Source organism: Ursus arctos, unplaced genomic scaffold, assembly GCF_023065955.2.
Source record: "Ursus arctos isolate Adak ecotype North America unplaced genomic scaffold, UrsArc2.0 scaffold_30, whole genome shotgun sequence".
Taxonomy (NCBI): Eukaryota; Metazoa; Chordata; class Mammalia; order Carnivora; family Ursidae; genus Ursus; species Ursus arctos.
Genome location: NW_026622986.1, coordinates 13,790,502 through 13,805,184, shown reverse-complemented (window position 1 = coordinate 13,805,184; position 14,683 = coordinate 13,790,502). Strand labels below are relative to the sequence as shown.

General features: G+C 38.3%; 1 protein-coding gene across 1 annotated transcript in view; it reads left to right on the top strand.

Moving 5' to 3' along the window:
* LOC125281624 (ankyrin repeat domain-containing protein 26-like) overlaps positions 1 to 14,683 on the top strand; it is a 564,334-nt gene that overhangs the window by 537,603 nt on the left and 12,048 nt on the right. The window contains exons 82-84 of the mRNA XM_057304707.1: positions 9,362 to 9,652; positions 10,553 to 10,770; positions 12,227 to 12,455. Of these exons, the coding sequence (XP_057160690.1) occupies positions 9,362 to 9,652; positions 10,553 to 10,770; positions 12,227 to 12,455 (738 nt within the window). The remainder of the gene's footprint in view (positions 1 to 9,361; positions 9,653 to 10,552; positions 10,771 to 12,226; positions 12,456 to 14,683) is intronic.

Sequence of the window (14,683 nt, the reverse complement as noted above, 5' to 3'; positions counted from 1 at the left end):
AATCGGTGAGATGAGAAACACACCTGATGCAATGGACAGCAGGCTGGAGGAAGAGGAACAGATTATGACCTAGAGGACAAATTAATGGAAAGCACTGAAGCTGAAGAAGGGAGAGAAAGAAGAATTATGCCAAATGAGACTAGACCTTGGGGGCTCAGTGACTCCATCAAATGTAATAACATTCATGTTATAGGAATCCCAGTAGAAGAAGAGAGAGAAAAAGGGTAAGAAAATTTATTTCAACAAATAATAGCAGAAAACTTCCCTAATCTGCAGAAGGCAACAGACATCAAGATCCAGGAGGCAGAGAAAAGTCCCATCGAAATCAACAAAAGCAGGCCAACACCAAGACATATTGTAATTAAATTTGCAGTGTATACTGATGAAGATAACATCTTAAAAGCAGGAAAACAAGGCAGTAACTTCCAGGGGAAGCCCCTTAAGGCTAGCAGGAATTTTTTCAACAGAAACTTTGCAAGCCAGAAGGGAGTGGCATGATATATTCAACGTGGTGAACGGAAAAAATCTGTAGCCATGAAGACTCTATCCAGCAAGCCTATGACTCAGAATAGAAGGAGAGAGAGAGTTTCCCAGACACAAACTAAAGGAGTTTGTGACCACTAAACTAACCCTGCAAGAAATATTAACGGGGACTCTTTGAGTGGAAAGAAGAGACCAAAAGTGACAGTATCAAGGCAGGACACAAACAAGTAGCAAAAATGAACATTTATGTAAAACCTAAGGAACACAGAAAAAAAGGATATAAAATATAATACCTTATCTAAAGCATAGGGAGAAGAAAAGAATGGGTTCAAACTTAAATGAGCAGCAACTTAAGATAAGACTGCTATACGCAGAAGAGGTTATATACAAATCATGTATCAAAAACCACTAATAGGGGTGCCTGGGTGGCTTAGACAGTTAAGCATCTGACTCTTCGGGACGCCTGGGTGGCACAGCGGTTAAGCGTCTGCCTTCGGCTCAGGGCATGATCCCGGTGTTACGGGATCGAGCCCCACATCAGGCTCTTCTGCTATGAGCCTGCTTCTTCCTCTCCCACTCCCCCTGCTTGTGTTCCCTCTCTCGCTGGCTGTCTCTATCTCTGTCAACTAAATAAATAAAATCTTTAAAAAAAAAAAAAACATCTGACTCTTCATTTCAGCTCAGGTCATGATCTCCAGGTTGTGAGATTGAGCCCCACAATGGGCTCCATGCTGGGCATGGAGTCTGCTTAACATTCTCTCTTTCCCTCTCCCCACCCCACTCATGCTGTCTCTAAAAAGAAAACCAAAAACAAAACCATTACTAGATATGCAAAGAGGAGAAAGAAACCCAAATATATCACTAAGGAAAATCAGCAAAGCATCAAAAACACAAAAAAGGATCAGAGAAAATCTCCAGAAACAACCACAAAACAAGTAGTAAAATGACAAATACATATCTATCCATACTGACTTTGGATATACATAGGCTAAATGCTCCAATCAGAAGACATAGGATGTCAGAATGGATAAAAAAGAAAAAAAAAAAAGGCTCATCTCTATGCTGCCTACAAGAGACTCATTTTTGACATATGGACACCTGCAGGTTGAAAGTGAGGGGATGGAGAAACATGTATCATGCAAATGGACATCAAAAGAAAGCCAGAATAGCAATACTTACATTGGACAAAATAGAGTTTAAAACAAAGACTGTAACAAGAGAGAAGGGCACTACATCATAATAAAGAGGACAATCTGACAGGAAGATCTATCAATTGTAAATGTTTATGACCCAACATGGGACCAGCCAAATACATAAGATTATTAAAGACAAACATAAAAGAACTAATCGATAATAATACAATAATACTAGGTTACTTTATTTTATATATATATATATTTATTATATATGTTATATTTATACTTATATAAATATTTATATTTATATATTTTAATGGAATATATTTTCATGGAATTAGTTGCTTTTATTCCTAATTACAAAAGTATCCATGAACACAATGTACAATTTGGATTTTTTCAGAAGGAATAGAAATAATCAATAGTTGGGTACTTTAACACCCCACTTACATCAATGGACAGATCAAACTAAACAGAAAGTCAACAGGGAAACAGTGGTTTTATATGACACATTGGACTAGATGGACTAAAGAGATATATTCAAAATAGTCCATCCTTAAACAGCAGAATACACATTCTGGAACATTCTCTAGAATAGATGACGTATTAGGCCATGAAACAAGCCTTAATAAATACAAAAAGATTGTATTTATTTTCTGACCACAATACTATAAAACTTGAAGTCAGCCACAAGAAACAATCTGAAAGACCACAAATAAATGTTGGCTAAGTAACATTCTGCTTAACAACGAATGGACCAACCAGGAAATATGAAATTTAAAAATACATGGAAGCAAATGAAAATGAAAAACCAGTTGCCCAAACTTTTGAGATACAGCAAAAGTGGTTCTAAGAGGGAAGTATATAACAATACAGGCCTACCTCAAGAAGCAAGAAAAATCTCAAACAGCTTAATCTTACACCTAAAGAAGCTAAAAGAGGAAGAACAAATGAAGGAAGGAAATAATAAAAATTAGAACAGAAATAGGGGCACCTGGGTGGCTCAGTTGGTTAAGTGGCTAACTCTCGATTTCAGCTCAGGTCATGATCTCAGTGTCCTGGGATTGAGCCCTGCTTCAGGGTCCACACTCAGCGAGGGGTCTACTTGAGGATTCTCTCACTCCTTCTCCATTTGCCCCCCTCCCCACTCTCTCTCTCTCAAATAAACAAATCTTCAAAAAAATTAGAGCAGAAGTAAATGATATGGAAGCTTAAAAAAAGTAAAAATAGAAGAGATCAGGGGTGCCTGGGTAGCGCAGTCGTTAAGCGTCTGCCTTCGGCCCAGGGCATGATCCCGGCATTCCAGGATCGAGTCCCACATCGCGCTCTTCCGCTGGGAGCCTGCTTCTTCCTCTCCCACTCCCTGCTGTGTTGGCTGTCTCTCTCTCTTGTTGGCTGTCTCTCTGTCACATAAATAAATAAAATCTTTAAAAAAAATAGAAGAGATCAATGAAACCAGTAGCTGGTTCTTTGAAAAAATTAATAAAACTGATAAGGCTCTAGCCAGAGTTATCAGAAAGGAAAGAGAAAGGACCCAAATAAATAAAATCACAAATGAGAGAGGAGAAATAACAACCAACACCACAGAAATGCAGAGTTCTAAGAGAATATTATGAAAAACTCTATGCCAACAAATTGGACAATCTAGAGGAAATGGATAAATTCCTAGAAACATATAAATTACCAAAACTGTGAAACAGGAAGAAAGAAAAAAATTGGGGCGCCTGGGTGGCACAGCGGTTAAGCGTCTGCCTTCGGCTCAGGGCGTGATCCCGGCGTTCTGGGATCGAGCCCCACATCAGGCTCTTCTGCTATGAGCCTGCTTCTTCCTCTCCCACTCCCCCTGCTTGTGTTCCCTCTCTTGCTGGCTGTCTCTGTCTCTGTCGAATAAATAAATAAAAAAAATCTTTAAAAAAAAAAAAAGGAAGAAAGAAAATTTGAAGACTGATAACCAGCAAAGAAATTGAATCGTAATAAAAAAACTCCAAAAAAAAAAAAAAAACCAAGTCCAGGACCGGATGGCTTCAGAGGCAAATTCTACCAAGCATTTCAAGGAAGAGTTAGTACCTATTCTTCTCAAACTGTTCCAAAAAACAGAAAAGGAAGAAAAACTTCCAAATGCATTCTATGAGGCCAGTATTACCCTGATACCAAAACCAGATAAAGACACTGCAAAGAGAACTACAGGCCACTATCTCTTATGAACATAGATGCAAAAATCCTCAACAAAATACTAGCACACTGAATTTTTTATTTTATTTTATTTTTTATGACTATGTTCGTCACCATACAGTACATCTTTAGCTATTGATATAGTGTTCCCTGATTCATTGTTTGCGTATAATACCCAGTACTGCATGCGATATGTGCCCTTCTTAATACCCTTCACCAGGCTAGCCCATCCCCTCATCCCCCTCCTCCCTAAAGCCCTCAGTTTGTTTCCCGTAGTCCATAGTCTCTCATCGTTCATCTCCCTCACTGCTATCCCCCCCTTTCATTTTTCCCTTCCTTCTCCTACCGATTTCCCTGCTATTCCTTATGTTCCACAAATGAGTGAAACCATGTGATAATTGTCTTTCTCTGCTTATTTCACTCAGCATAATCTCCTCCAGTCCCATCCATGTTGATGCAAATGTTGGGTGATCATTCTTTCTGATGGCTGAGTAATAGTCCATTGTATATATGGACTACATCTTCTTTATCCATTCATCTGTTGGAGGGCATCTTGGCTCCTTCCACAGTTTGGCTCTTGTGGACATTGCTGCTATGAACATTTGGGTGCATATGGCCCTTCTTTTCACTACATCTGTTATCTTTGGGGGAAATACCTAATAGTGCAATTGTCAGGTCGTAGGGTAGCTATTTTTAACATCTTGAGGAACCTCCATACTGCAAAACCATAGTCTTTAAAACATTGTTGATCTGTTTATGTCAGTCAGATTTTTAAAAGTTGTATTACAATGGAGCTTTAATTTGCATTTTCATTAATTAATACAGAGTGAAATTAAATATCTTTTCCTATATTAAAAGAAAAAGACTTCCTGTAGTCATTAATCACACCTGTATCTTTGGTCGTAAATACCCATTAGTGCAATTGCTGGGTTGTAGGGTAGCTCTATTTTTAACTTTTTGAGCAAACTGAATTTAACAATACATTAAAAAAATAATCACCATGATCAAATGGGATTTATGCCTGGGTTGCAGTGGTGGTTCAACATCTGCAAATCAATCAATGTGATACACCACATTAATAAAAGAAAGAAGAAGGATCATCTGATCATTTCAATAGATGTAGAAAAAGCATTTGACGAAGTACAGCATCCATTCATGATGAAAACCCTCAACAAAGTAGGTTTAGAAGGAACGTACCTCAACATAATAAAGGTCATATATAAAGAATGCACAGGTAATGTCATCCTAAGTGGGGGAAAATGGAGAGAAAAACTGATTAGATCTTGCTTCTAGTTATGTGCTGCTTCTCATTAGCACTGTTTGTCATTAATAAATTAATCTTAACATTTATTACTTTCCACTTTAATGGAGACCAATTCTTCTATATATGTATCTTATTCACTCTTTTTATCGCCCATTTTTCTCTTTGTCTTTTTTGTCTTTTCTTAACAAACTCCCCAAAGTTTAGTGGCTTAAAGAAATAACATTTATTTTGTTCACAAATCTACTGTTAGGAAAAGTGTGGCCAGGACAGCTTGTTTCTGTTCCCCTGGCTTCAGGTGGGGCAGCTGAAAGGTTTGGGGCTGGAACTGTTTGAAGAGTTGTTCACTCACGTCTGGTGGTGTTGATCCTGGGTGTTGCCTAGGACTATAGTTAGGGCAGGCAGCTGAAGCACTTATTACACTGGCACAACGAGACTCTCTTTGTGGCCTGAGCCACCTCACAAGATGGGGGGCTAAATTCCAGCAAGCAGCCTAACATACAGAGCAAGGCAGAAGCTCTATGGCCTTTTGTAACCTAGCCTTGGAATATACACACAGCATGACATTTACCGTATTCTGTTTGTGAGGAGAAAGTCACTAAGGTTGACCCATAGTCTTTAATTTTTTTAATGGAATGAATATTTAAAAACCTATGGACACATTTAAAAATCAGTGTAATTTACCCACCAGCCACAATTTTTTGTATTCCTCCCACATAAAAAATACACTCACCTCCTCCCAATACCTCCCACAAATCTCAGTTATCATGGCATCAGGTTCAGGCTCGAGTCCAAGATCTTACCATCTTAATCAGTTGCAGCGGGGATAAGGTGCCTAAAATATAGTCCCTTGAGTACATGTCCTCTCAATGTGAAGACTTGGAAATTAAAGAGACCGTTCTCTACCACTCAAAATGCAACATTCTGGAAACCTGCTAAGGACTCTCCCATTCAGAATGAAGATGGGAAGCATACAAGTCCATAGCAGTTTTCAAATGCAGCCTGAAGCGTGCTATCAGTTCTTCAGTTAGGACTTAGTCCTAACCATGGGAATGCTTCTCCATGGCTCTTTGCTTTCCTCTTTGAGCTCTCGGTTCTGTCCTTTTCATAAGGAATGACCTGTGTTTGTAGCTGTTTTTTAGCCTGCTTCTTCCTGGTGGGACTTCTAAGACCCAAAGGCCTAGTTTCTGTTTGTACTATCTTGGTCTCTTTTAGTCCAAGCTCACAAGCAGTGTTTTGGTACTATAATTCTCTTCAGTTTTTGAGTTTTCTGTGAATATTAATGATTTTCATGCCATTAGAAAAGCCATGCTCCTGGATCTTTTTGAGATAAGCTTTTCACCTCAGGTTTCCTGTGAAGCTCTTACTTGACAGTGCCTTTAAAATTCTCATACTCTGAAGATCCTTAAAGAAATTCGAGGCGCACCTTACATCCTTCCAAGTTCTTAATAAAGGGTTTTATAGTCTTGGCTTCATCCATAGGCCATGTTTTCCTGGATTTGCTCTTAACCCAGAAGCCATTTCTTTATTTTAGCATTGTTTGACAATTCAGCATGTAGAGAGGCTGTAAATGAGGAGCAGCTACTTGAACCCAGTAAGTCCTGGTTGCTTCGTATCGAATAGTCTTTCTGTAGCTTATCTCTCCTATCATTTTTACTTTCAAGTGTTTGTGGCACGAGTTCCTTTCCCTGTAGTGTCATTTTCTTCACTTGTCTAGAAACCTTTGCTGTAAGCCTCTTTAAGGGCTGTCAGGTTTCCACTAGCAGTCTCTTGGAAGCCCTTTTGGTTCTCAATCTTCTCTACGTCCTTTCAGGTTCCACTTCCTGGTTCAAAGGAGGTTTCGTTTTAGTTTAGTTTAGTTTTTTTTTTTTTTAATGGCAGCACCCCATTTTTGATATCAGTATCTGTACCAATTATTTATTGCTGCAAAATAAACCATCTCAAAACCCAGTGGCTCAAAACAACATTTATCTTGTTCACAAATCTTTAGACAAGGGTGAATAAGGCCAACTCATTTCTTCTTCATTTGGCATCACCTGGGATGACTGGAAGCTGGGAACTAGAATCACCTAAAACCTTGTTCGTGCACATGTTTGTCTGTTGAGGCTGGCTTTTGGCTAGGATGGTAGCTGGGGCAGTCTCAGCTAGAATATCTACATGAAGACTCAGTGGGTGGCCTGGGCTTTCCCACAACAGCTAGATTCTAAGGGTGAGCTTCCCTAGAAAAAGAAAGTGAGATGGAGGCTATATCACATTTTCTAACCTAGCCTTCAAAATCACATAGCAGACCCTATGACCCAGCAATTGCACTACTGGGTATTTACCCCAAAGACACAGATGTAGTGAAGAGAAGGGCCATATGCACCCCAGTGTTCCTAGCAGCATTGTCCACAATAGCTAAACTGTGGAAGGAGCTGAGATGTCCATCAACAGACGAATGATAAAGAAGATGTGGTCCATATATACAATGGACTATTAGCCATCAGAAAGGATGAATACCCAACATTTGCATCAACATGGATGGGACTGAAGGAGATTATGCTGAGTGAAATAAGTCAAGCAGAGAAAGACACTTATCATATGGTTTTCACTCATTTGTGGAACATAAGGAATAGCAGGGAGATCGGTAGGAGAAGGAAGGGGCAAATGAAGGGGGGTAAACAGGGGGAAATGAACCATGAGAGACTATAGACAAACTGAGGGTTTTGGGGGTGGGATGGGCCAGCCCGGTGATGGGTATTAAGGAGGGCACGTATTGCATGGAGCACCGGGTGTATACTCAAACAATGAATCATGGAACACTATATCAAAAACTAATGATGTACTGTGTGGTCACTAACATATCATAATAAAAAGAAATCACATAGCAGTCCGCCATATTCTATTCACTAGAAACCAGTTGCTAAGGCAAGCACATATTAAGGGGAGGGATTGTCATAGGAGAAGTGTCAAGGAATTTATAAAACCACCACATCCACTCACCTTGTCTTACCAATCATATCTAAAGGAAAGAAGTTCTTCCCAACTCAGCATCACTGAAACTCCAGCAAGTTTTTTGGTTGTTTTTGTTGCTTAGTATGTTCTCTTATTTTGTGGGAAGTAACAAAGGATTGTAGCACTGTTGAATTAAGGTTTTTTGTTTTTTGTGTTCTTTATGGTCCAAAAATATGTGGATCATCTCACTAAATTTTTTTTACCTAGAGATGTGATTTCTTAACCCTGCGAATCATTTCTCCTCAGACTGCAATTCAGATTAGCATAAAACATTTGTAATTTAGAAAAAGCCTTTGGGGGCACCTGGGTGGCTCAGTCGTTAAGCATCTGCCTTCCAGTCTGGGCGTGATCCCAGCGTTCTGGGATTGAGCCCCGCATCAGACTCCCTGCTCTGCTGGGAGCCTGCTTCTTCCTCTCCCACTCACCCTGCTTGTGTTCCCTCTCTCGCTGTCTGTCTCTCTCCCTGTCATTCAATAAATAAAATCTTAGAAAAGAAAAGAAGAGAAAAGAAAAGAAAAAGGCTTATGGTATTAGAGTCAGTATTTATAGATTCATTAATTAGAGTCTTATTTTCAAAGTCTTATTTTGATAAGCATTTATTGGCTCAGACCTACATAAGTCAATATGATATTCCTAAAACTTCTTTAAAAATTATGGAGTACCAGGGCACGTGGGTGTCTCAGTCAGTTAAGTGTCTGCCTTTGGCTTGGGTCGTGATCCTGGCATGCTGGGACTAATGATGTACTGTGGCACGCCAGGCTCCCTGCTCAGTGAGGAGGCTGCTTCTCCCTCCCCTTGCTCTTGTGCTCTCACTCTCTCTCCCTCTCAAATACATAAATAAAATCTTTTAAAAAAATTATGAAGTGTTAAGGTGAGGGGGAAGGGTCAAGCGACTTTGTACTAAGACGTGACTTACAGTTATTTTATGCAGGAAAGATCTGAAACAATCATAGAGAAATAAAAGTATAAAATCAAGTACAAATGGGTGGCAAAGAGAACGATAGCAGACATCTCTTTTAGTAACTCCTAGTGGTTTTAATTTTGTTCCTGATTTCCTGAGTTATTCAAGGTTCCACATTCCAAGACACTGCTACAGTATAGATAACATTTTGTTGAAAATGAGTTTAATTTAAAATTTGAGCACCTGGCTGGCTCAGTCAGTAGAGCATGTGACTCTTGACCTTGGGGTTGTGAGTTTGAGCCCCATGTTGGGTGTAGAGACTTAAAAATAAAATCTTCAAAAAAATTTTTGGTCATAGTTTTGCATTAGACTGTTTTCACTCTACTTCCAAACTGTATTATTTTATTTATTCAGGTTGATGATCTTACAGCAAAACTAGAAACTGCGTCTTCAAAATGTCTACAACTGGATGAAAAAAACCAGGTTCTCTCTCAGAAGTTATTATCTATGAAGGAACTACAGAAAAAATGTGAAAAACTAGAGAAGGATAAAAAGAAGTTGGAACAACAAGTAGTAAACCTGAAGAGTCATGCAGAAGTCAATATGGCAGAATACAGTAGAATAGAACAATATAAACGGGAACTGGACAAAAGGGCAAGGCTGGATATGGAGGAAAAATTAAGAGAAGTCAATCTGTTTTTACAGGTTAATTTATTGATCTGTAATATGCTTTAATTCATTTCACTGCAAATTACATTTTGGTTATATGCATTGTATAGTTTTCCTCTACTTCCTTTATAGCAATTTGGTAAATTTCTGGAAGCATTTGTTCCTTCCCTTTAAAAATTTCAGTTTTCATCATCATTCTCACTAAATTGGTCTTTCGGAATGATTCATAGTAGAGAATCATTTTATTTCTTAAGACCAGTTGGTATAAAACAAGACTGTTGAGAGGAAAAGAAAAAATTGTGCTCTAAAAATTTGAACTTTGGGGTGCCTGGGTGTCTCAGTCGGTTGACCAGCTCAGGTCTTGGTCTCAGGCTCATGAAATCAAGCCCCTCATTGGGCTCCATGCTGGGCATGGAGCCTACTTAAAAGCAAAATTGTACCATACTTGGGGTTTTTTTTTTCTTTTAAGATCTTATTTGTTTGTTTGTTTGTTTAGAAAGCATGAGCACGGGGGATGGACAGAGGGAGAAAGAGAATTTCAGACAGACTCCATGCTGAGTATGACACAAGGCTTTATCTCAGGACCCTGAGATCACGATCTGAGCAGAAACCAAGAGTCGGGCGCTCAACCGACTGACCCCACCAGGAGCCCCATGTACTTGGATTATTCTTAAGTTGTATTGTTCACTTTTTAAAATTTTTAAATGATTCTCTTATTCTTTGAATTATCATATTGCGTGAGTTCTAATATAAGAATGATTGAACTTTATCATTCAGATTTAATTCAGTTGACATTGATGATAAATATCTTACACTTCGGCTTTTTTCACATTTAAAATTGCTCTCTGAATCATTGACTCAAAACTAAAGGAAAGAAATATACTATAATTACCCAGGTTATAACTGTTTTAAAACAATGTTTTTCATTTGCTTTAGGCACAAGTAGCGTCTCAAGAAAGCTTAGGACAGTTAAGAGACAGTAATAATGCTTTAATAAGTAGTCAGATGGAACTCAGAATGAAAGATCTGGAATTTGAACTATCCAAAATGAAAAGTTCTCAAGAACATTCTAATAAAACAGAGTTGGAAAAATACAAGGAATTGTATTTCGAAGAAGTAAAAGTTCGAACGTCATTGACAAATGAACTGAACAGGTAATTTAAAACAGAATCATAGAAAATAGATGTAGCTTATTAATTTGCCTCTAAAGCATAATTTTTATGGAGCCAGGTTCATGAGATGAGTAATAAGTGAAAGTCAACTGGATAGCATAATTTTGGAAAATGATGTTTATACATGAACTGTGAGATGTTAGGCCAAGACAGTTTGCATCGCTCCTCCTTTTTCAGTTTTACATGATTTTATTTTTTTTCCCCTCAATATTTTCAGTTAATCTGATCGCCTAGTGTTTAAGCTAATTGTTTGAAGCTTTATAATTTAGACAGACAGCATATTATTATAAAATTGTTTGTCAGAATTACCCTAAATAGAAATGAGTTTATTAATATTAGGGAGTTTATTTGTGGAAGATTACATCTTTAACCCAAAAGGTCAAGTACCAATACTGCACATCCTCACAGCTTGGTAGATTTAGTTTTTTGATTGTGATCTTTGGTATTCTTAACTAGAGGGTGCTTTGAAACAAACTATTCTTTATAGTTTTTCTACTTTACATAAGGGTATATACATACAGAAAGATTCACCTAGGGGTGAAAGGCAGTGTAATTCCCAAAGTGGCTAAAAATAGCACCATGGTGGACATGACAAGGAGGTGTGTGGAAGACAGAAAGGGCAGATTCCACCTCCAGTACCTTGGTAACTGTGTTATAACCTAATCGCATCTGGAGCTGTTTTAGTTCTTTCTGATCACGACTCTGCCATCTGCTTCTCCCCTAGCAATTGTTGGTCTAAATTCTTCCTCAGTTGCCAAATGCTCAATTTCTCTGAGGTAATGAGTGAAATGTACAAGAGTGGTGAAAGCAAATGCCTGAAAATGTCTTTGAGGGATGGCTTGTTTGTAGTTTTATTTTCTTTTAAAGATTTATGTATTTATTTGACAGAGAGCGAGTGAGTGAGCACAAGCAGGGGGAGCGGCAGGCAGAGAGTGAGGGAGAAGCAGGCTTCCCGCTGAGCAGGGAGCCTGACGTGGGGCTCCATCCCAGGACTCTGGGGTCATGACCTGAGCCGAAGGCAGATGGTTAACTGACTGAGCCCCCCAGCCCCCTGGGGTGGTTTATTTTTATATCTCTAAAGTGTTTACTAAATATAAGTATGTGTAATGGCTTCCTCAAGAGTCTCATAAGTACTGCCATTCTGGAGGGCAGCAATTATTACCTATTAAGCCGTGTATATCACTGATAGCCATTTCTCTCCCTCCTTATTTTGAATTACTTGTTAGTTAGGAGTCCCAAGAAATATATGTACTTATTTAGAACAATTTTAAACCTATAATATATGTAGTAGGTCTTCTCTGTCACATTTTCAGTGTTAAAACACCATTTAAGGGCATGTTCTGTTTACTATTATGGAAACTTAAAAAAAATACAAGTCATTTAGGAGTGATTTGGGGAGAAATGAAATACTAAGCATTGTGTTTTGTAATCTTAACAGGACTAATGAGAGGCTGGCAGAGATCAGAACCAAACTTCTAGTGGAAAAACAGCAGAAAAGGAACTTCCTTCACACTGTTACTATGAGTCCTGTCTTGGAACTGCCTTACGTCAGAAATATCAATAATAGTTTAGCTCTCAATAGACATGTTGCTCCAAGAGAGAATGTCATGATTCCACCCTCAAGCTCGTGGCCTTCAAATAATGGCATCGAGAGTTACTTATTGAAGGTTAGTTATATAGTCTTATCTTTTTTTCCTTGGGTTTCAGATTTCTGATATAATTTTTATTTTTAATTTGGTGAAATCCTGAGTTGTTTAACTGACTTATACACACTAGTAAAAGACATAATTATTTGTGCTAATAAGGAAATGAGACAGAAAATTTGTGATTTTTTTGTTGTTGTTGTTCCTGGAGCTCTTACTTTCAAGAGATAACTTTATTCAATAAATATAATTAAACTGACATATTTTATTATTGTTTTAAAGATTTTATTTATTTTAGAGAGAGAGTGCACAAGAGGGAGAGAGAGAGTGAGACTCTCAAGCAGACTCCCCGCTGAGCATGGAACCCTATGTAGGGCTCAGTCTCACGACCCTGAGATCATGACCTGAGCTGAAATCAAGAGTCGGACACTTGGGGCACCTGGGTGGCTTAGTCATTAAGCATCTGCCTTCGGCTCAGGGCGTGATCCCGGGGTTCTGGGATTGAGACCCACATTGGTCTCCATGCTCTTCTGGGAGCCTGCTTCTTCCTCTCCCACTCCCCCTGCTTGTGTTCCCTCTCTCACTGGCTGTCCCTCTCTGTGTCAAATAAATAAAATCTTAAAAAAAAAATGTCGGACTCTTAACCGATTGAGCCACCCCAAAAGTGACACATTTTATATTTCTTGAAAAGTTACACTGAAATTCAATTTTAGAAAGTAAATATTATTGCTCATTAACCAAATGTACACTTAGATACCTTGACTTATTTTCTGGTTGACAATGGTTTATAACAATTTTAAAGTTTGCTGTTACCAATTTTTTCCACCCATATGCGTAAGTGAATGATTAGAGTCCAAACAATCCCATATGGATGTTAATTATTTGGAAGAATCCATGAAAAGTTCTTTTATGAATTACATAAACTTATAATCCTAAAAAGATTAATTTTTCTTTTTAAGTTAAAATTTTTGGCATTTTCTTACAGGAGAGTACATCCTTTATTGCTTTCTTACTTACAGCATCTTTTTTTACTTATAGCACTTGTTTCAATTTTTACAAAATGTCTTGCTGAGCAATTGTAGAGCATTTTCTAAATAGCTAAATCAAGCAAATATTTGATTTTTTTTTTAAAGGAGAGAATGGCAGTGCAAGCACGGGGTGAGGGGCAGAGGGTAAGCAGGCTCCATGGTCAGTGAGGAGCCTGATGCACGGCTCAGTCTCATGACCCTGAGATCATGACCGGAGCCAAAATCAAGAGTCAGACGCTTAACTGACTGAGCTACCCAGGTGCCCCACAATTTGAATTTTTAAAATGAAGTTCACACGTATCTACCTTGCCATCACTTAAGTTGGTGATTGATGACTAAGATGAGTATGATAGGGAGTCTTTAAATAGCAGCTAGTTTCCATTGTGTATCATTGTTATTAAAATATCCATTTCAATCAATGCACATAGGTTTATGGTTTTGATGGTATATTCATGGTCTTATTGATGTGGACAAAAGTAGCATAGGCTCAGGATAAATGAGGCCTCAGTCTTGGTCTTTCATTCGGCTTCCTTATTGTCTTGCTCTCTTCCCTTCTAATTTGAGGACTTTCTTTAGTGTTATGCTTGGATGCCTTTCTTTTTCTTTTTTGTTTATCGATTATAGATTTTTGGTTTGTGATCACCATGAAGTTCATATGTAACATCCTATGTATATAGCGGTCTCTTTTAAGTTGATGTTTAAGTTCAAACTCCTTTTATAAACACTAAATTTTACACCCCTCCTTGTTTTATGTATTTGATGTCTTAGTTTACATCTTTTTATTTTGTGTGTCCCTAAGCTAATTACTGTAGATATAATTGATATTACTACTTTTGTCTTTTAACCTTCATACTGGCTTTATAAAAGTGATTGCTCTATTACCTTTACTGTATGTTTGCTTGTACCAATAAAACTCTTTCTCTTGTAATTTTCTTACTTAAAGTTATGGCCTTTTCTTTTCTTTTCTTGTTTATTTTTGAGAGAGAGAGAGAGCAGAGCAAGTGAGAGCAAACACAAGTGGGAGGGGAGGGCCAGAGGGAGAGGGAGAGGGAGAAGTAGGCTCCCTGAGCAGGGGACCTGATGCGGGGCGTGATTCTAGGAGGTCCCTTAACCTATCCTCATTTCTAAAATTCTTTTTTCTTTTTGGCTTGGATCGTTTCTACTACCCTATCTTGCAGATCACTCATCTGTTCTTCTGCAGCTTTTACTCTGCTGGTGATTCCC